The sequence below is a fragment of the Lethenteron reissneri genome, chromosome 19 (genome assembly GCF_015708825.2).
Source record: "Lethenteron reissneri isolate LAM-NWPU_2019-01 chromosome 19, ASM1570882v1, whole genome shotgun sequence".
NCBI classification, from domain to species: Eukaryota; Metazoa; Chordata; class Hyperoartia; order Petromyzontiformes; family Petromyzontidae; genus Lethenteron; species Lethenteron reissneri.
In genome coordinates, this window is record NC_083797.1 from 4,201,570 (window position 1) to 4,224,179 (window position 22,610).

Consider the following 22,610-nt stretch of genomic DNA (forward strand, 5'->3'; position numbering starts at 1 on the left):
AAAAATGAGATGTGATAGAGCAAATCTGAGATCAGATTAGGAATCAGCACCCTGAAATTAATCTAAAACAGCTGCAAAAGTCCAGGCCAGAAAAAAAAAAAAAATTTTGTTGACCAGTTTTATCCGTTCATTTTTCCATTAAAAACGATAGCCCCATCCATATAAGTGTTAACATTTTTTTGACGCACCCTGTATAGAGGACCGCAGAGTCTGGGTAGTATTTGTTGGCGCCAGGTAACCGCGTGGTTACCTGTCCGCGGTTCCTCGTACCTCTGAGCCGCCCCCCCCCCCCTCTCTCTCTCTTGAAGCGTGAGTGGATACTGTGCGTGTTACAAGTTGAAGATAACTTTGACTTAAAACTTTCGTGACCGCAGGAATTCATATTCTTGGTTTTCACCGAAGGAAGATGAATGTGAAGATAATTATTTTCCTTTGCTTTGGCACCAGGGGCTCAAAGCCAACTGTTTGAAGGCAGGGGCGGGTGACTTGAACGGGGGCCCGTCCATAAATGACGTCACGCACCTAGGGGGGGGGGGTCAGACATTTGTGACGATGTGTGACGAGGGGGGGGGGGGGGTGAGACATGTGAGGTCACATCAAAATGCGCAACTTTAAATAAATATAGACAACACGTTCTACTTAATGAAATAGACTTTTTAATAAATGTTTACTCCTACAACATCAGAGTGCAGCGCCACATTAAATACGCACTACAATGACAATAGTTTAAAGCGATTTGAAGCATGTTTTATTTTGGGGGGGGGGGCAAACATTTGTGACGTCATATTTTAGGGGGGGGGTCTGACTTTCTGTGACGCCGTGTGACGAGGGGGGGGGTCAAAAATCGTACAAAATCGCGTGACGTCATTTATGGACGGCCCCTTAACACAAACCTCAGGCCACTGTTGCCACCAACAAGAGGGGCTTTGTTGTGACAAAAGTGACAATAGCGAGCAGGTGATGAAATTAGAAACAGTGTCGCCATGTCCAACATATGCGGGCAGTGTTGTCCTCTTGTGTGGCCGTGCGCCGCATGAAGTCAAAAATCAAGTCGCCGCCGCCGCCTGTATCTGCGTCCATAAGCTCTCCGCCGCCTTGTTGTGAGGGATTCCACTCCGTACTTTTGACACTGCACTCGTTATCCTTGCCCAGAACCGCCCAATTCACTCAGCCGACACCACCACATGCTGCAAAATGTCGAATGTCCATGTGCTGTTTTTTGGCATTTATGCATTTGGCTCAGGGTGTGTGTACTTGTGAAGACACTGCTGCTGCTGCTGTTGAGTCGAGCGATCGTATGGTGTGTGTGTGTGTAGGGGGGGGGGGGCTTCACGTTAACACGGTGGCGAGATGTTAACTACCTTGCCTGATATGCAAGAGGTCGTGGGTTCGATCCCGACACCTGTATATTTGGAGTTTGCGTGTCTCCCTCGCCGTGGTCGTGTGGATTTTGCTCCGGCTCCTCCGGGTTTTCCCCTCCACATTTAGAAACAACAACACGCGTTTAGAGTATTGGGCTGCTATAAATTGCCACGCGATAAGCCACTTCGTTGAGCTATCATGTGCGGCCAGGTCGCTTAGACAAAAAGGAGCGATTTAGCTCAGTGAGCCTGCTATAAATTTCCACGTGAATAAGCCGACTTCGTTGCGCTATCGTTTGTGATCGCCAGGTCGCTTCTGAAAAAGAGCTGTCTAGCTTAGTGGGCGTTACCTGGTAAAATCGAAATTGTTTAGTTTAAATATTGTTTTGAATAGACGTCTTAAACCGCCCAATTGCACAAACATTGTATGTTTTTTTTGCACGTTCACCACAAGTATGTGTGCTTAATGCAAACATGATTCCTTGAACAAGCTCTCTGTTTGGTGTTTTAGCATTTTAACACCTCTTTTATTGCCAGAAAGGATAACACCAATTTTAACACTGCTAAGATGGGTTTAGAATATTTGGCTACAATACATTTCTCCGTGATAAGCTCGCTTCGTTGAGCTATCATTTGTGGCCAGATCGCTTCTAATAAAACCGAGCTATCTATAGCTCAGTGGGCCTTACCTGGTAAAATAAAATAAAAAACGTAATAGTTTACAGTTGCTACGTTCGCTTCGCCAGAACGTACAAACTGGGTGCCTTTCTCAATTCAACCGGAGACGTCTCCCCCGGCTCACGCCTTGCGAGTTTCCGTGCGACGACGATAATTCACAATGTAACACAATTTTTGTCCCTGGGTAGGAAGTGTTATTTTCTAAATGCGTATGCCCCAAAAGTATAGAACATGGCTATTATTCCCGACAAACTTTGCGTTTGTGACCAGGACTTTACGTGAAAGGAATGACACAAATGCACACATTTTCTCATTGACAATAGTTACATTTCAAAATATCACTGTCCTGGTCACAAAAGCAAAGTTTGTGGGGAATAATAGCCATGTTCATTACTTTTGAGCCATAAGCAATTGTAAAATAACACTTACTACCCAGGACCAAAAAATGTTTTGTTACAGTGTTATTAATGGAGTGGATAATTAACTTTGCGTTTGTGACCAGGACTTTACGTGAAAGGAATGACACAAATGCACACCACGTTTTCTCATTGAAAATAGGTACATTTCAAAATATCACTGCCCTGGTCACAAAAGCAAAGTTTGTGGGGAATAATAGCCATGTTCTTTACTTTTGAGCCATAAGCAATTGTAAAATAACACTTACTACCCAGGACCAAAACAAAAATTGTTACAGTGTTATTAATGGAGTGGATTATTAACTTTGCATTTGTGTCCTGGTGATGTTTGTGGCGGGGGTGGTGGGTTGCGATTGGCCGGTGTCGGTGCGGTCTCGTGTCGAGCGAAAAGCTTCGAGGCCGTTCGCCAATGGCGCTTGCCAAGGTGGGGGGGAGGGTGCTGGGTGGGGTTGTGACGGGGAACGAAAAGTAGGTCACAGAAGCCATCAATCCTGGGCTCTGTATAAAACAAAACAGAAATGACAGTCTGGCCCACCCCGAGGGGAAAACAGCTGATCAAAAGCAGGTTGTTGGCGGAGTTTTTTTCTCTCTCTCTCTTCCGGGGCGGTGTGAGGCTCGGTTTTTGTTGTTTGGCCAACATCAGTAGCGAGTTTTTTTCGCTCAGCTATTACCACCACCACCATCACCACCCCCCGAGAGACCTGTTGGAAAAATCCCACAGGGAACTGGCCGTGTGCTCCATCAGACCAATAAAGCTCTCCCACACGTCCTCTCGGCAGAGAGACGAAACGTTGCAACGTCGGTGTGTGTGTGTGGTGGCGCTTGTGTGGCCTCTGCCGATTCCGTTTCACTCAAAGCAGCCCCCTGTTCAAGTTATCGCAAGGGTTACGGATGACCCTGTGTGTTACGCGAGAATACAGGTGCCCGCATCGTCCTGCACATTTTGCGGGCTGGTGATATCTGCCACGACATCGGAAAGTTCAGGGGCAAGTTTATTTCACTTTCCTAATTCGTCTCCTTCCTACGAATACGATGATGCTCTCCGGCACAGCGCCATGTTTCGATCATTTCTGTAGCAACATGGAATGCGTCCTTGCAATCGTTCCTCCATGCAGGCACTCCTGTTCTTCTCCCTGGCATTTACCCCCCCCCCCCTCCTTCATAGCCCTGGTTTCACCACTTGAAGCAGCTCTTTCTTTATAGCAAGGACGTAATTATAATATATATTAAAACATGCTCAAAATGTCCCCCCCAAAATATTACTATAAAATAGATTTCTGTTTTTGAATGTGGTTATGGTTGTACTTTATTAATCCCTAATCTCTGCCATTACAATGAAACAAGAAAAGGTAAAAAAAACAGAGCAATGTAATACAATACACTATTAGACATTATTGTAAAAAAAAGTTCATCCTATGTGTTTGTGAATTTTTTTCTATTTTAGGCAGGAAATTATTTTCAAATTTAGATTATTATTTTTTTTACTGGGTTGGGACCCCCAGACCCCCTGGAAGATTTGACCTCCCCCAATGTTGACTCCATGGCTACGGCCTTGCTTTATAGGCCTGCCTCTGTGTTTCCACATTCAACAACCGTTCATCCAAGTTTGTGTTCATCTCTCTCGTTGCGAACATGTCCTCTCCACGCAGGCACTAGAGCTATTGCCACGTATTCCCAGGCTGTTCTCTCACATAATCCATTGCAATATGGTGCGAGTCTAAACTAAAACGAAAAACAATTTTTTTTATTTTACCAGGTAAAGACCCACTGAACAATGTAGCTCTTTTTCAGAAGCGATCTGGCCACAAATGATAGCTCAACAAAGTGGCTTGTCACGTGAAAATTTATATGGAGGGGAAAACCGGAGGACCAAAATCTACTCGACCACGAGGAGAGAGACACGCAAACTCAAAATATACAGGCGTCAGGGTTTGGGATCGAACCCATACCCTCCTGTATACCAGGCGAGGCAGGGCACATCGGTACAATGCCCTGATGCAAGGAATGAAACGGGGAGGCCCTGTCCAATTCTGTCCATTTTTGTAGCCCAGTGCCTGAGGCCCTCTCTGGCCTGTGGGCCCCGATGGAGTTGCAGCAACATGCACACTCAATATCTCTTGGCACCGGTGCCGGTCTTGTCCTGCTGTAAATATCTTAAACCCCCACTCACTTTCCACGCCCGGTGCCATGACTTCCGGCACACGCCCTGGCATTGCTGCTCCTCTCGAAAGCTCGACCGGTGGAGCAACGCCGTGCAAACCTGCGGAGCGCCCGCCTCACTTTCCCATCCACCGAAATCCGTGCGAATGCGAGTCGTCCGAGGCCAGGCACGGACCTTTTCCAATCCGCCCCACGGTATGAAGGTCTCCCCACACCCGGTGTGCTTCGTGGGAGTTATTTTCTTCTCCAAGTTGGGCGGTGCGTCTTGGTGGAGGCGAGGAGCCATTTCCATAACGTAGGACACGTGTTCACACGAGGGTTGCCACGTCTGAGGTCTGAGGGACAACAAAAAACCTGGACATATCATGGGGAAAAACAATGTCTCGCAATAGTGGAAGAGCGGAGAACTACTGTACGTGTACACGCATTGCCTTGAGCGGTGTGTTGTTATTACAGTTCTATTAGCGGCTACTGACAAAACAACTTAACTTTTAACGTCCCAGGGAAAAAAGATGACATATTCTAGGACAGCTACAACAAAAAGAGAACGATCCTGGGAAAACCAGGACAGGTGGCAGCCGCATTTCACACTGCGGCAAATGAGCAATGTCAGCATGGGGCAGTCAAACGGCTTGGCTGCTCTGAGTTTTTGAGAACTGGAAAATAAAAAGTGAAATAAAACAGTGGTTTTATCTGTAGGAAATAATCTGGCAGCAGCTACATAAGTTGTGTTATTGTGAATAAGCCCCCCCCCCCTCTACCCCCCCCCCCTCATGATCTGCCAAATCCCAGCTGCTTCCATTGGAATAACTAGCCTGATGGCTTTGGCACTCGTGTAATGCAAACATACAATAACATCGGTTTGTCTTTAAGGTAGGACAGCAGCTGCCTGGGTTCCCGTCCTGCCAACAACGGTTGCACTGCGAAAAAAAAACTAAAAATGTATAAATCTCGCTCGTTCCGGACAGGCGCAGCACAGGAGCAGGAGGACCCGAGCCCGGGCAGCGCCACGGAACGGCAGGACGACGAGAGTGCGGATCCGGTCGCTGGCGACGACAATCCGGACAAGGCGGCGGACGAACCCCCGTCGCCCAAGGCCACCTTGTGTTGCCCGAGACGACAGCGGCGGTGGGGCCGGAAGGGAGAGGGCCGCGACGCCGCGACGGTGGCGCGGAGAGACTCGGGGGCGGACGAAAATCTCTACGAGGACGTGGAAGACTCCGTCAGGGGATTGGTTCAGGAGGAGGGGACCCAGCCGACCCCGGCGCCGCAACTCCCCGAGTCGCGGGGTCAGGTGGCCCCGCAGGCCGAGCCCTGCTACGCGGAGGTCCGGAAGAAGACCAAGGAGGGCGGCGCCGTGAAATCGACCGTGGGTGCCGCTTGCGGAGAACCGCGAATCGCGACGCGTGTGACTGAGCTGTGCGACGAATGCGTCGCCCTGTATGCGCACGCACAGCCGCCTTTGTTAGTGCACCGCAGGGCGAAGGCCTCCTCCAAGCCGTGTGTGCCGGCCATGGCGGTTGTTTGACTGTACCTCGCGACGGTTACAATAACCTCACCACCGTTACGATGATAATGATGATGCTAATTACGGACGAACTACCCCCATGACTGACACAGGCACGGGGAGGCTTTCATCCAGCAGTGGATTGACATGCGGGAGGTAAATCATTTTGTAATGTAACTAGCAGCCCGCATGTGACCGTCCGTCCATCCGGCCCTCCCTCCGGACGTGAAAGCCAACCAGCCAGCAAACCTTTTTCTGATATAGTGTAATAATATGATGAACAGCTCCGTAATTACATAGATTGCATTTTTTCTAATAGAACTTGGCCGTGCATTTGCTCGGGATGCACAGCTGGGCGGGATGAAGGGTGGGGGGCGGGACGTCACGTGCACACCACTTGCCTGCCCGTGCGACATTTAGCCAGGCAGCTAGCTAGCCAGCCAGCCAGCAAAACGTATTTCTAATACGAGTATGAAGACATTGCCTATGACCAAAATCACGCAGAATGCGCCCGATCTCTTCACAGCACGAGTCTGGATAGTATTTGGATGGGTGACTACCAGCATGCCCAAATAGGTCATCATAGCAGGGGCAGTGCAGCTAAAATGCATTGTTGTCTTGCACTTCTATGCTCCCAAGTCAATGCTCCCATGCCTTTGCCACCAACCCGCAGTGTGGTCAAATAAACCCAATGATCTGCACGGGGGAGTGGGGAGGCCCTCGTCCAGCAGTAGATTGACACAACCGCCGTATGTGTACAACAACAAGGGCTTGCTATTAACATTGCCATCAACGGGTTGCGTGTGACATACAAAGACAGCACGAGCCAACCGGCTGCACTGCCATCGGTCTTTCGGACCGCTCTTCCATGTGCCCATCGCACCCCACGTGTTCATGCACGTACGTGTGTTGAACTTCATCCACACCGTGCGTAGCCAATCGGCCATAACCCAGTGTGTTGTTTTCTTTTCGCTCTGGTGCAACAGCCGAGGGAAAACAAAAAGATGGTGGCGTTCAAGGACGGCGAGTGCCACGGGGATGGTGAAGAGCTGGCGCCTCCGCCGCCGGAGAAGACCTGGGCGCAGGGGGAGAAGAATCAGCAGCGGGCACAGGAGGGGGGGAACGCCCCTGCCAGCGCCAGCAATCCGACTGCAAGCGGCAGCGGTGGACAGGTGAAAAGTAGTCATTTGGTTTTGCCGTTTGCGCTTTTGTGGACCAACGAGGGCTGCTCTCGACGGACCCTTATAAACAGTTATAATACTGGTTCCTACCAGGTTCCTACCAGTATTATTATTTAAGATCGAGTCTCTTACATTTCTGGTGGTGTTGATGCAATTGGGCTTCGCCCATCCCCAAACCCTTATAAACAGTTTGCGATCTAACTCACAAAAAAGAAACCCTTCATTATTGATCATTAATGGAATTGGTCAAACGTCTCAACATAGCTGGGACCCTCCTGAAACATGGACTTGAGACTCGGTGAGGCATTCCTAGGCAAATAATTTGGCATTTTACAACATAAAACAATTGACATTATTTAAAATGGCTGCGATGTCTTCACCGTGTTTGTGCCAGGCTAGGTGCACCCACCGTGAGGTCGCAGGGAGGGTTGAAAGTTTTCTAACAGATTATAGGACGAACCCAAGTATTTTGGGTTAACCAGGCTGACTACCACGAGATGCATCTATCGCATAGTTGGAATTTGAAAAAAGTAAACAGTACATATTAATACAATTGTGTTCTTCTTTAAAAAAAAGTCAGACGTTGCCAGAGACACGTAGTGCTGAAGAAAAAAAAACTATGGTTGTTGTTGTTGAACTTTGTAGGTAAATTTACCACACCATAATATGTTGGCTCTATGCCAACAGCTCACTTTATGCTCGTGAATATGTGTGTGCTTGCGAAGTTGGAGAGAATCTGTCTCTTCATACAGCCTTCTTATCCGTGTAAACAAGCCAGATTATAAGTATCTGATCGTGGCTGACACTGGCGTTGTTTACACACGCAGCCTTCTGTGGCCTTGACATTTCATGTGGGCCCTCGTGTTTTGAGTCCTTTAGTTTTTACATCGCAGCGCATGATTTGGGTCAAATAAAGGTGATTGGTGAAATACAAAGAGGCATTGTGCCGCGCTATGCCCCAGCGTATATGCTCCCTGCCTTGCACCAACCCGCATGACAAGCGTGGCTACGTTATGATCAATAACCCCTACAACCTGCGTGGCCTGGGTAGGCCCTCATCCAAGCAGTTGATTGACAGAAGCGCTGGTCACGTGCGCGTGGTAAACATCGTACCTATACGAGGAATTATAAATGTTCCCAATTAAGAGTTACGTGTGAACGCGGCTTCCTGTGTGCCTACACATCGGACCTGCAGCACACATCCACCGCTCCACAGTGACAGCAGAGTGGCAGTCACCCACAAGTGGACTCCACCAAAAGCCAATTTACAAGGCAGTTGGATTTTGGAACGGGCACCTGTAACTGGTAACAGAGTGGCTGCCAGGACACGAGCTCATAAACCGTGAACGTGACAAACAAGACCATAATATGGGTCATCTAGCTCACTTCCAGCACAACAAAAAAAACCGGTGTGGCTTTTGGTAAATCTATTGGCGATGGTTGGCAGCAACGTGTTTTCCCGAGCACCTTTTTTTGACCGAGCGGACAGACGTACCGTGTTGAATTATTTACCGAGGACGTCGGGCGAAGGGTATTGCATTTGAGATTAGGCCACAGCTCAATTACCGTGAATCAGGAGGCACGGGTGTGCAATCCAGAGATGTCACCTGAAATATTTATGGATTTATTTTTCAAACTCCGCACGGTAATTTTTTGCTCAGCGTTCGGAATACGCGGAAACAAAATCGAGGGAGGATTTTTTTCCCTCCCTTCCCCTGAGAAACAATGCTATTATATACGATAGCAAAAATGCTCAAACAAAAAAACAATCCAGGGGTTCATTTGGTATGTTTATGCATGACGAATGGCCGCACACAGCTAAATATTTGTGAAGTCGTAAATTGTTTTACAAAGTCAGAAATATGTTTTCCAAACTTTTTTTTCATCTCAGAATTAACAACCGTGACCGCATTAACGTTCAGTGTACAACTCGCATGAGCTCTGGGTTGGACGGCACAATGCTCTGTCTGACCTTAAACCAGCTTCAACAAATCATTTGGCGATGCTGCGTTGGCATTGCTGCACAAACACAAAACACTCTTTAACACACGCTCAAACACCACTTTAAACGACAAAAACCCTATCTGGCGACGTTTCAGGCAATGCTCCTTCATCATTGCGCATTTGACCTAGTTAACGCAACACATTCAACTCAGCTCGGTTCAATTGCCGACAAAACTGCCCCCACCCACCCCGTCACGCACGAGCGAAATGTCAACACGCGCAGCAAAGACAAAGGTCCCCCGTGTAGCCTGTGAACGCACTGTTGGGGCAAGTGCTGTTAGCGAGTTAGCACCTATGAAGGCCGGCACGGTACACAAGTTGGGGGGGTGGGGGTGGTGGCCAGCACCACGCCCGACCGCCTTTGTCTCCCCAGTGGCGATGTTTACTACGCACCGCACCGGGTATTCGATTGAGTCTGGTGGTCGTGATCGGGAATCGAACCCGTGCATGGGATAGGGGGTGTACCCCCCCCACCACCACCACCCCACCACCACCACCCCACCACGTGCGTGAATTGGAGACACGGAGGGCAGCTGTTTGTACAACGCGCTTGTCGAGTGTCAATGCGAGTTGACTGTGTGTTGACTGACCGTGTGTGTGTGTTGTTGACTGTGTGTGTGTGTTGTTGACTGTGTGTGTGTTGTTGACTGTGTGTGTGCTATGTGAATGCGTGTTGACCGTGTGTGTTGTTGACTGTGTGTGCGCTATGTGAGTGTTGTTGACTGTGTGTTGTTGTGTGTGTGTTGTTGACTGTGTGTGTGTTGACTGTGTGTGTGTTGTTGACTGTGTGTTGTTGACTATGTATTGTTGTGTGTGTGTGTGTTGTTGACTGTGTGTGTGTGTTGACTGTGTGTGTGTTGTTGACTGTGTGTTGTTGACTGTGTGTTGTTGACTGTGTGTGTTGTTGACCGTGTGTGTTGTTGACCGTGTGTGTTGTTGACGGTGTGTTGTTGACTCTGTGTTGTTGACCGTGTGTGTGTGTTGACCGTGCGTGTGTTGACCGTGCGTGTGTTGACCGTGTGTGTGTTGACCGTGTGTGTTGACTGTGTGTGTGTTGACTGTGTGTGTTGACTGTGTGTGTTGACCGTGTGTGTGTTGACCGTGTGTGTGTTGACTGTGTGTGTTGACTGTGTGTGTGTTGACTGTGTGTGTGTTGACTGTGTGTGTTGACTGTGCGTGTGTTGACTGTGTGTGTTGACTGTGCGTGTGTTGACTGTCCGTGTGTGTTGACTGTGTGTGTTGACTGTGTGTGTGTTGACTGTGTGTGTGTTGACTGCCCGTGTGTGTAAGTGCTATGTGAACTTGCGAGCAAAGACTCCATGCAACCGACTTACAAACGCAATGCAATGCAGATAAACACACCGCTTGGTTTGCGCGGTGTGTGCACAACCACCACCACCACCCTCCTCCCCCCAAAAAAACCTCACGAGCCATTTCCTGTCGATACGCATTGTACCTCGAACCCGAGCGGTGGCTGGATCTAGCCGGTTCTGGCCACCCACTCACCCACCACCACCACCATCTAACTACAACCCTGCATGCACCCAGACGCCATGTGTGGCTGTTTGCAGGACCAAATCATATTTCATGTCGAGCTTATTTCATTATTTATCACTCCTACTCAACCACCACAACCACCCCCCCCGCCTGCTGGCTATCACGTTTGCTAATAAATGCTAAGTTTTTTTTGCTCTCTCTTCCTCCGCCTACTCGCCCCTGTTCTGAAATCCACGCTTGTGTCCGTGCCAATGTGCGCTGGAAGTGCCCCTGTATTTGAAGCTATTATAAATAACTGACTCCGCAAATAAATAACTCCCAAACATGTCCTGGGTTTTTTTTACTCTCCAAAACATTGTTTTTTTAGCTTCACTGCCAAAGTATCCCGAGCCTGCGTCGTCGTTTAATATGATGTTGTCAATACAGTGCCGGCAGTATTGTATTTAAGAACTTGCATCCTGGAATCCCTGCCTCACTTGATACAGCAAATCTGGCTGTGACGGTCCCACCTGATGACGGAGACTTGTGTTGCCTCCGAAACGTCGTGATTTTTTTATTAATTTTAATTTCATTTTTTTACCTACGTGACTTTACTGAAAAAACTAAGTGTATGAATCCTTGCAGTCACGAAAGCTTCAAATCTAGAAGTATTGCTGGATTCTATGCGAAGCACGCGCTCGACTTTGGAATTCCCTGCCGTCATTTGTCATCCCAAGTTCTTATGTACAGGGTGTCCCATAAGTCTGTAATCGTAGGTGAAAATAATACCAAAAAGGCAATGGTAACCTCTTTATTCACAGAAAGTGATCAATGTGTCAGTTTCAGTTTCATTTATTTGGTATAGCCCTGTGAGCCATTCGGCTCTTGAGTCGGGTGCAACCGCAACAAACAAAAACATGAACAAGAAACATCTTAAAGTGTCCACCGTTGCTCCTGATACACAACTCCAGACGAGATACCCTGGCCAGCAAGCACACGGTAAATGGTATCAGGGGCGATAGTGTTACACGCGTCAATAATGCGAAGACGCAAATGTTCAACACTCTGAAATTTCTCCACGTTGACCAGCACTTTCAAATGACCCCAGAGATTTTTTAAAAAAATCCAGCGGTGTGAGATGATCGGTGCTTCTTGAGGGCCATTCCACAGGCACCGCAGAAACAAAAAAAATACGAATTCGGTGTTTTTCCCTATGATTCCAGACTTATGGGACACTGTATATAACGTTGCTGAATTCGAGTGTGTTAACTCAAAACTGTTGCACCTTCAATGGCGCTGTTTGTCGCTGGAAATTTGTTTTATGGGCCCGCAAAATATGGATAAAAAAAACATTTTAAACTCAATTTGAATACGTTACGGTACTGTATACGCAGACTCACCACTGCTCTCAAAGGAGCTGGGGGGGGGGGGTTAGGGAGTATTTGATGAAACATCACCTGAAATGTTTTTTTTGCTGCTTTTATAGTTGTGTTATGAACTAATGTGTTGAGTTTTTTTCTTAGTTCTACTTAGGCACCACTGTCATTGCACTTATGCACCATAAATCATGTACAGTATTGCATGTCTGGCTTGCCACTTAATTCAGTTAAAAACACGTGTTTCAATACCCACACACTTTTATTTGCACTCAAAGGTAGAAAATAAATTAGTTTGACCCCAGAATGAATCATATAAAAGGGGATGGCTTCCTTTCGATATGTTTCATTTTCTCTATGCAAGCCACCCACTTTCATTCGGCACATCAAATTTGATTAATTCAAAATAATGTATCTTCAACTTTTGAGTGCAAATGAAAGTGTGTGCATTGAAAAACTTGTTTTTAACCTCATGTATTCGTATTTGTACTGTCTTTGTACTTATGCGACAAAAGAACATGGACTGCATGTCTGGTTTTCCACTTAATTCAGCTGAGCCCAAACAATGCTCTCCGTTACAAATGCCGCGTATCACGCTATTGACAAGCAGCGAACAAGTGCCTTCTGGTGTTTGGCTTAAGAGGCCTTTTGAAGTCTCTTCAATAGAGGAGATGTTACGACACTGGACTAATTTAACGCACAAATAAGCACGCACCCAGTCGCTGTATGTAAACAATGGCTTGTGATTATTTTAACTTTTTCTCACCATACGTAGGCAACGCTGCTAATCGGAGGTGCGGGGGGGGGGATACGAAACTAAACACAATAAGCAATGCTCAAGAAATACGTTGTCAATTGAGATTTAAAAGTGCATAGCTCCCATAGGTTAGACGACTTGGGTCACATTTAAAACTGGTCGTGTGTTTTTTGTTTGCATTCCGACTGCAGGTATTGTGGTCTATGTAAACACGACTCCTTGTAAAATAAGGTGTCAGTTTTGTTGCCAGATAAAAGGGTAAAAAACAATTATCATATTTTTCTACTGGCAAATGAGGTTCCAATGGTGGTCGTGTGTAATTTATCCTGGGTGACAAATGTCAGAAAAAGTACTGGCTGCTTGGCGATATTGTACAAAAAAAAAGTTAATGAATAGTTTAAAAATATTCATTTTAATGTAATGACTCGGTTTTTTTTGTGTTTGTTTAAAACTGTTTGGCAGTTCCAGCACTGCCACACGAGTTTTGCCCACTGCGCCTAATCAGCCTTGGACAATGGCCTTCACCTGAAGGCCTCAGCGGCAGATCGAGGAGTGGGTGGGGGGCATGTGGACATGTGCCCCCCCCCACCCCTGACGACCCAACATATCATTGCTATTTTATTGATATTTACCAGTGACAATACATTGATCGTATGATTAGGATTGATTTATGGTCATTTTTAAAACAGCTTTACATTATGGGACCACCCCCCTTTCCACACAACATTTAAGCCTCGATGATGGTCTAAACTATTCAAAACTATAAACTCAACTATAGATTTTATTTTACCAGGTAAGGCCCACTGAGTTGTGTAGCTTTTTTTTCGGAAGCGGCCTGGCCACACATGATAGCGTAACGAAGTGGCTTATCACGTGGAATTGTACAGCAGCCAAACACTATAAACGCATGATGTTGATTATAAATGTGGAGAGAAAAACTGGAGGACCCGGAGATAAATCCACGCGAACCACAGGGAGAACACGCAGACTCCGAATATACTGGCTTCAGGGTCAGGATCGAACCCACATACTCCTGTATGGCAATCAAAGTAGTTAACATCTCACCACCGTGGCCTCGTGGGTCATTGGCCTTGAATTCAACACTGCCCCATTCCACCCATTTTGGGCACCATGGCCCTTGGGCTTCCATCATCTCCTGGTGTGCCACTAATCCATCTGGCTGTTGCTAGAAATAGGGCTTAAGTGAAATTAGCTCCACTGACAAACAAACGTATCCCACTACAGCTTTGGTCATGCCCTTCTCTTTTTTTAACTGGTTTTAAGCGAGACGTAAAACGCCTAGATCTTTCATGAGCAATACTATTGAAAATGAGCCTGGCTAATCATTAAAAAAAGGAATGAAAAAATACGTAAAACAACTCCACGTCACACCAGTGTACCTCTTGTTCTAGCTGTGGTGGCTACTATTCACTTGACTCTTCCCAGTCTATGAGCGACCTGGCAAACATTCAGTGAGAAATGAAGCCCTGGCCACGGTTGTAGTTTCGGATTTTTACAAAAGTGACGATTCTAGGCCCAAACAAAGTCAACAAACCTTCGTGCCCCGAGTAAAAAAAAATAGTGCACCACATATCAGCTTGAATTATAACCCTAATAAATATAAAAGCTCATTAATCTCTCTCATCTCAACGTTGTCTGCATCTCTCATCTCACTTACATCTCTGTCTCTTGTGAACATTTCTCCCTTTAACCTCACTCAAGAGTTCATGAAAATCCACAGAGTTAGGGGCGAGGAGGGCCCCAAACATAATTTCCGCTTATTGATCCCCAGGTGGTCCGGCACCAGCGCCGCATGTGTCGGTGTCAACCCGTGGGCGAGCGAGCGAGCGAGCGGGGTAGACGAACGGTGCGACGTTCCGTCGGCCGGCGAGGGCTGACGTGTGTTTCCGGCAGGCGCCGCCGAGGGAAGCCGAGGTCCTGTACGCCACGTTGGAGGAGGTGGGAGCTGGAGGAGAGGTGGCGGTGGCGAACGCGAGCGATCGGGCGCCGCCACCCCAGAGGCCACCGTCTGTGCAGCGGCCCATGTCCCTGCCGCGGAACAACGAGACGGTACCAGCTCTCATGCGGACCCCTGCGCGCACAGCACACCATGTACAGGAGCACCGGGTACTGGGTCGTACGTTTGTGTGCACGTTGAACTTCTTTCGCACCCACCGCAGGTAGCCGACCGTGCTGATCAGAGGTGCGAGGGGAAGGACAACAAACTAAACACAAAAAAGCAGTTCTGAAGAAATTAGGTTTAAAAGTTCATAGCTATAGTGGTCTTCCTAATGTTGAAATGAAGAGCGTTCCAGACGACCGCAGAAGCGCATCTGAAAGTGCGGTGACCGTCTTTGTTCGATGGCCAGCCAAAAGCCACTGTGAGGATGACCGGAGTTCGCGTGATGATGCTTTATGCTCCTCGACGAAATCAGCAAGGTATTGTGGTTCACTTGTGGCAAGCACTTTGTGTGTAATGTGTGCGACCTTATAATGTATTCGTTCGGCAACCGGAAGCCAATGCAGCTCAGCGAGAGTCAGTGAGGCTGAGGCGATCTGGGGGAGGCCCAGGACCAGTTCATCACTGCCAAATGGTTGTCTCACCTGATGACGGTTGCTTGTGTTGCGATCAAAACGTCGTGATCTCTTAATTTTCTATCTACGTGACTTTACCGAAAGAGCCAAAGAGTATCCTATGATACGTTTTACGCTAGAAGGTCCGCGATAATCATATCGTCTGCTCTGCAAAATTTTGTCATCAATAGGGAGCACAGACATAGCATAGAACTACGGTACAACAAAGGTGTATGCCTACAAGATAAGTGCCGTTTGGGTTTTTTGTTGGCTGCCTCTCCCTTTAAGAACGCTCACAGAGGGATTTTCTCAATCAGCTGACTGCAGTGTTGCTAATTATAGAACACAATATCAAACCCATTGACACATCTAACTGCCAAACTCATAATTTTCATTGCAGAACGTGTGCGTCACCGTGAACGGATCACCTTATACACGAGGGGGAGGGGCCTGTGGCCCATGACTTAATTTCACTCGGCCCAAGGCCACATGAGGCCTCCCCCTTTCCAAACAGGCTGCAAACGATAGTTAACCCTTCACTGCAAGCATCTTAGCCGTCCCTACTGGTCAGGTACTCGAGGCAAACATTGTCGATCTGGATACACCGCGTTTCTAATTTTAGCGCACTCGGTTAACTGTACAAATCAGACACAATTATTAACATCATCTGGTCATCTGGTCGTCATCTGGTCGAACACCAAATGAGACTAGGCTCTAAAGAAAGCTGTCTCTGGTGTGGACCAATCAGTTTCAAAGACAATGCATAAATTATCAGAGTATTGTTTTTTGTTTACATTTGACTGCAAGTATTGTGGTTAATATAAGCATGATTCCTTGCAAAAGGTGTCAGTTTTGTTGCCAGAAAAAAGGGGAAACCCCTATTAGTATATTTTGGTACTGGCAAAGGAGGTCCCATGATGATAAAGACGCAATTATTGTTTGCGTTATTACTGGATAAATACCGAGGTGTGTTCGTGTGTGGTCCTATTAGGCTCTCAGTGATGATGACTGCTCTCAGGAGGTTCCTCACCCCCTGATATACAGAATATATATAGTGCGTATGACTGTGTGAGCAGCAACATCGTTAAAGTGTCGAGTGTGAACAGGAAACACGCCTTCAACCTGTGTGCGCCCCTTTAATCCCTGTGTGTCTCCGTCTGTGCCTCAACACAATTCCAAGCGTTGTGCCGCCTCTCGTTTTGTTTCATCGCTCACGTCAATATTTGTGATCCGCGTGCCATGCCCACAGGTACACCATTAGCGCATTATGCATCCATTCAACGCGTCATTCCACGGGCACATGAATACGTTACTATTCAATCTTGATTTGAAGCTTTCGTGACTGCAGGAATCCATACTCTTTGGTTTTTCGGTAAAGTCACGTGACTTTGCCGAAAGAACAAAAGAGTACGTTACTATTCATTGTCATTAACTTCAACTTTAGGAGGTATAACGGTAGAGTATGAAACACATTCCTGCGGAGGGAGCTGGTAGGAACGTTGGGTTGCTCGGTCAATGGCCTGCAGGGTCAACGGCGGCGTGGTGTATTCCGCAAATATGGCCGACTGTGAGGGCGGGCACAAGCCGGCGTGAGTAGGTCAAACGTTGAGTTTTATAAGGGCACCACGGGGTGACCAGCCCCTCTCCACCCAGCCCCACCCCTCCCACCCCCCACCCAGCCCCGCCCTCCCCACCCAGCCCCTCCCCACCATCCCCTCCCCACCCAGCCCCTCCCCACCCTCCCCACCCAGCCCCTCCCCACCCTCTCCTCTCCACCCAGCCCCACCCCTCCCATTTTGGATGCACAACGGACGGACGGACACAATAATCACCTGTGGGCTGGTGGAACCAGGAGGCTCCTTCCAGTATAATACAAATAGTGAGATAGCAGCGGCTTGAGGAGGCCCTCATCCAGCAGTAGATCGATCATGGCTGCTGCTGCAGATGATGCTCTATTGTACTGCATCGTCTCTGTGCTTTATTTATCATTTTGACACTCCGACGAAAGAACGCTGAACAATGGCGCCGGACAAATTTTGGAAACATTTTTACAATTGGGACATCAATTAGTCACCCGCGCCGAGGCAGGTGCATGAAGGCCAACAAAGAAAAGTGGACACATTGTATGGCTCTCAAGTTAAACAGACGTGGCGCTGTTTACCCAATGTGACTGCGGACGTGGTAAGAGAGAGGGGATCTTTAAGACATTTTCTGATTTACGACTCATGGATAATCAACAGGCTCGCAACATTGTGGGAAAGGACAGATGCTTACACTTTGTGCATGGCTGGGTGAATAGCAACTGATATACAAGTCTGTGTCCAGATAAGTTCGCCATGAAATGCCTCCGTTGAATCTGTAGAGCTGGAGATGAGCAGTTTGGTTATTTGTGAATTTCTGGCTCACGAAAAGCCCGTAACTGGCTCTCAACGCAATTGCACACAATTATCAGCCATTGCGGTGGCGTTTCGTCGGCTCTCATGTCTGCCCATGATGCACTCAGTAGCCACCTCTTCTGTGAACGATGAATAATCCTACGTGTGTAACCATTAGTGTACTTGACCGCATGGTGCGATTTAACACGAAGGCTTTGGCGACGAGTGTTATCCATCACCCTACTCCGTTTGAGACCGGATACCAGAAAGCTTCACAATTCAGGAAAATCGCCTGAGGAAGCTGGTTTTTTTTTTTGTTACACACTTTCTATTAACTCACTCTGTCTATTGTTGTTGTTGTATCCTCAAATCTCGTAACTAAATTTTAACCCACTTCCCAATGTGGTATCGACTGCAAACTTGGTATACTTATGTCATACTGATGACAATACTATATTCTATCATAGCAAAATTATTTTTTTAAACATAATTTTTTATATGTTATGTTTCGGCTTGGGTCTAATTGTCCATGGTCAACTTACGTTGGCTGTAATTGGCCACGGTCCCTTACGTTATGGAAAGCTTCGGGGCCACTTACTGGAGTCTTAGAGTTTTGCCATTACTAGTATGGTACATTTCATAAAAGCGTGTTTTTTTTAAAGTTTTTTTTTTTCATTTTACTTATTTGTAATCGCCAGCGAAACGTCGCAGTACTCAAATTGTAAACGTTGTGGGTTTACTGTCCAACACACAAGCGGTGTGCTGAAGTAGTCACTAATTGGCAAGTTTTGTTCACGTGACAAACCTTACTAATTGGCTATGTAAGATTGAAGTGGGTTTACCACACGTTTATATTGACGCGATCTAACCCAAACAACTTCATTATGCAGAAGAGTGCACCGTACATGAAACCATTTCCGAGTTTGATTTTAAACAAAGTTGAAAATGGGCCGATAAATTAAAACCTATTCAACGTGAATATGTATGCGTGTGTATGTTGAACTTCTTTCACACCGTACATAGCCAACCACTCTCATCGGAGGTGCGGTGATCCAGATCACAATTATCGCCTTTATGAACCCCATAATTCAGCAATCATATAATTATACGTAGCAAAGTGCATTGTAGTGATACATAAGCACGAATCACACATTTACAACAACAAAAATAACATAATTTGTATGAAAATGAACACGACCCTTAGGGGCCGTCCATAAATGACGTCACGCACCTAGGGGGGTAAGGGGGTCAGACATTTGTGACGATGTGTGACGAGGGGAGGGGGGATTTGAGAAATGTGACGTCACATCAAAATGCGCAAATTTAAATAAATATAGACAACACGTTCTACTTAATTAAATAGACTTTTTAATAAATGTTTTCTCCTACAACATCAGAGTGCAGCGCCACATTAAATACGCACTACAATGACAATAGTTTAAAGCGATTTGAAGCATGTTTTATTTTAAAAATGGAAATATGGTTTTTTGGGGGGGGGGGGCAGAGCTTTGTGACGTCATATTTGAGGGGGGGTCTGACTTTTTGTGACGAGGGGGGGGGGGGGTAAAAAATCGTCCAAAATCGCGTGACGTCATTTATGGACGGCCCCATTCTCACACAGCGTGTGCTCTGATCGGGCGCCGTTCGTTGCCTGTAACCTCGACCTGCTGTGTCACTTTCATGGCGGGTGCGTTCGAATGTTTTTTGGGTCGGTGGAGAAAGTCCATCATCCCTTTGCAGTTGTTGAAGTGCCACCAAGTTGGAGTGGCCCAGCGGGCGACCACGTCTGCCGAGCGTTTTTATTTTTGTTTCGTGGAAAAAAAAATTTAGTGGACGCAACCGATTGTCATAACTTTGCTGTTTTTTTGCACGGGGCAACAGCAGAGTATCCCAGGCATTCTTGAGCGTGTGCAATCGTTGCAATGCAAACATAATATTTAGCAGATGTGCATACTGTGTGTGTATATATTCACGCAGAGCGTAAAATGCAACAATGAGAAATTGCCATTGGTCTACAAGTCTGTGAAATATACAGGGTGAGCTCTGCATTATAAGGTCCACGAAAACCATTTTGTCTGTTTGGCAAATTAAAGTTATAAGGGGCTGTCCATAAATGACGTCACGCACCTAGGGGGGGGTCAGATATTTGTGACGATGTGTGACGAGGTGGGAGGATTTCATAAATGTGACGTCACATCAAAATGCGAAACTTTAAATAAATATAGACAACACGTTCTACTTAATTAAATAGACTTTTAAAGCATGTTTTATTTTTGGGGGGGGGGGGGGGCACAGCTTTGTGACGTCATATTTGAGGGGGGGGGGTCTGACTTTTTGTGACGCCGTGTGACGAAGGGGGGGGGGGGGTGTCAAAAATCGTCCAAAATCGCGTGACGTTATTTATGGACGGCCCCATACCGTGACATACAATGGCTCGGACCACACGAGCTACAATGCACGTGGGTACCTCTTAGCCCAGCTACGCACTGCACAGACATCCCGACTCACTCTCTCTGCGGGCTGTTGATGCACCTGAGCCCCCCCCCCCCCAATGCCATATTTGTGTCGACGTGGAAGGCAGAAGCAGACGGCGCATCACCACCATCACCACCACCATCACCACCACCATCACCACCATCATCACCACCACCATCACCACCACCACCATCATCATCTATCGCAGCGCCCTGTGACATCGCTTCTGCGATGCCGCGCTCTTTCACGACGCGTGCGAACGAGCAGGGAGTCTAGGTTCAAAGTTCATTCATTAGGTGTAGCCCTGTGAGCCATTCGGCTCTTGAATCGAGTGCAACCGCAACAAACAAAAAACAAAAACATGAACAAGAAAACATCTTAAAGTGACTATGTGCAAACAGAAAATCCAAGAAAAGACAGGTGGCAGTGGTGAGCCGTCTCTGCAACAGCTGTCACCGTTTCGGCCAGCTCAGCAATGTTTGCCTGCATGTCCGCTGACTCGGCTGGTTTGCCGGAGTTGTCCCGGGGGGCATCATCAATGCGAATCCGACATCCCCGATGCGTACCCTTTGGTTCTATCGGTAAAGTCACGGAGGTATAATTTTTTTTTTTATAAAATAACAATCGTTTTATTTTATACCAACGTGAGAATTTAATTGTTTTATTTTTCTTATTTTATTGTTATTTTTTCCCTTCTACGTGACTTTACCAAAAGATATGATAATTGGTTTTTTACCCTTTTATCTGGCAACAAAACTGACACCTTTTTTTACGAGGAGTCATGTTTGGCGTCATCTGGTCCAACACCATGTGAGACTAGGCTCTAAGGAAAGCTGCCTCGGGAGTGGACCAATCAACTTCAAGGACAGTGCATACATTATCAGAGTTATGTTTTTTGTTTGCATTATGACTGCAGGTATTGTGGTCTATGCAAACATGACTCCTCGTAAAAAAAGGTGTCAGTTTTGTTGCCAGATAAAATGGTAAAAAACCAATTATCATATTTTTTACTGGCAAATGAGGTTCCAATGGTTTACCAAAAGAATCAAGAATATGAACCCCTGCAGTCACGAAAGCCTCAAATCCCTTGATGGCCACTTTTCTCGTCGTACGCCAGAGGCGATCGGAAATCATTGTATAAGAAGAGGTTTTAGCCTTTCTGGCAACATCTTAACAGGTGTTAAGATTTCGATTTAAAGCTTTCGTGACTGCAGGGATTCATATTCTTGCTTCTTTCGGTAAAGTCACGTAGAAGGGAAAAAAACACGATAAAATAATAAAAATAAAACAATAAAATTTTCACGACGTTTCGATAGCAACACAAGCAATCACAATCAGGTGTGAAAACCACATCAATATTTTTTTCCCCTTCTACGTGACTTTACCGAAAGAACCAAAAATAGGTGTTAAGATGTTCAGACCCAAACAGAAACCTTTTTGCAAGGAACCGTGTCTGCAATTAACCACACATGTGGTGAAGATGCAAACAAAAAAACATGTTCTGGTAATATATGCTTTGTCTTTGAAACTGTTTGGTCTAGACCAGAGACAGCCTTCTTTGTAACAAAGTACAGAGGATCACAGAGGATTATACTTTGCCTAGTCTCAAGCAGTGTTAGACCACAAGGCGAACAGCACAATGATAATGCACATAGAATTCGCACAGAGAGCCATATACTCACACGGAGACCCATAGACTCACATAGAGACCCATATGATGAGAATCTGTATTCATACTGGAGAAATCCGATGAGATATGAAGCTCTTTTTCACAGATGTCTGGGAAGGGTGGGTCAGAAAGTGACCACACCAATACAAAAAAAAACACACAGAGACCCATAGACTCACACATAGACGCATACTCTTACGGAGACCGACAGATTCACAGAGACCCACAGATGCACACAGAGACATAGACACGCAGAGGCCCATGAACATAGACAAAACATATTTATTCTGCCCGTATTGAAAACGGCTGTATGCCGTATGGACCTGAAAACTAAATTTCCCTGCACAAGAATACGGGGTAAACCGTATGGGTTGACAGGTATATATAGGGTGTTTAAAAAAGATCGACCCAATTTCAAAGCAGTATATTTCACGATGGCAACATGTTACAATTACACAAAAAGTCACAAACGGTATAATGAGTTATCAAGTTTTACTAACCATTTTATAAATGCTCTATGTGCCCTCCACCTGCTGTACAGACAACATCGAGACGATAGTTGAATTCGTCCTAAACGCCTCTCAAAGTGTCTTCCACTGAA

At 46.5% G+C, this 22,610-nt stretch overlaps 1 protein-coding gene across 1 annotated transcript in view; it reads left to right on the plus strand.

The window, feature by feature from the left end:
• LOC133344183 (uncharacterized) overlaps positions 1-22,610 on the plus strand; it is a 78,224-nt gene that overhangs the window by 41,007 nt on the left and 14,607 nt on the right. The window contains exons 5-7 of the mRNA XM_061554202.1: positions 5,584-5,984; positions 7,109-7,294; positions 14,831-14,986. Of these exons, the coding sequence (XP_061410186.1) occupies positions 5,584-5,984; positions 7,109-7,294; positions 14,831-14,986 (743 nt within the window). The remainder of the gene's footprint in view (positions 1-5,583; positions 5,985-7,108; positions 7,295-14,830; positions 14,987-22,610) is intronic.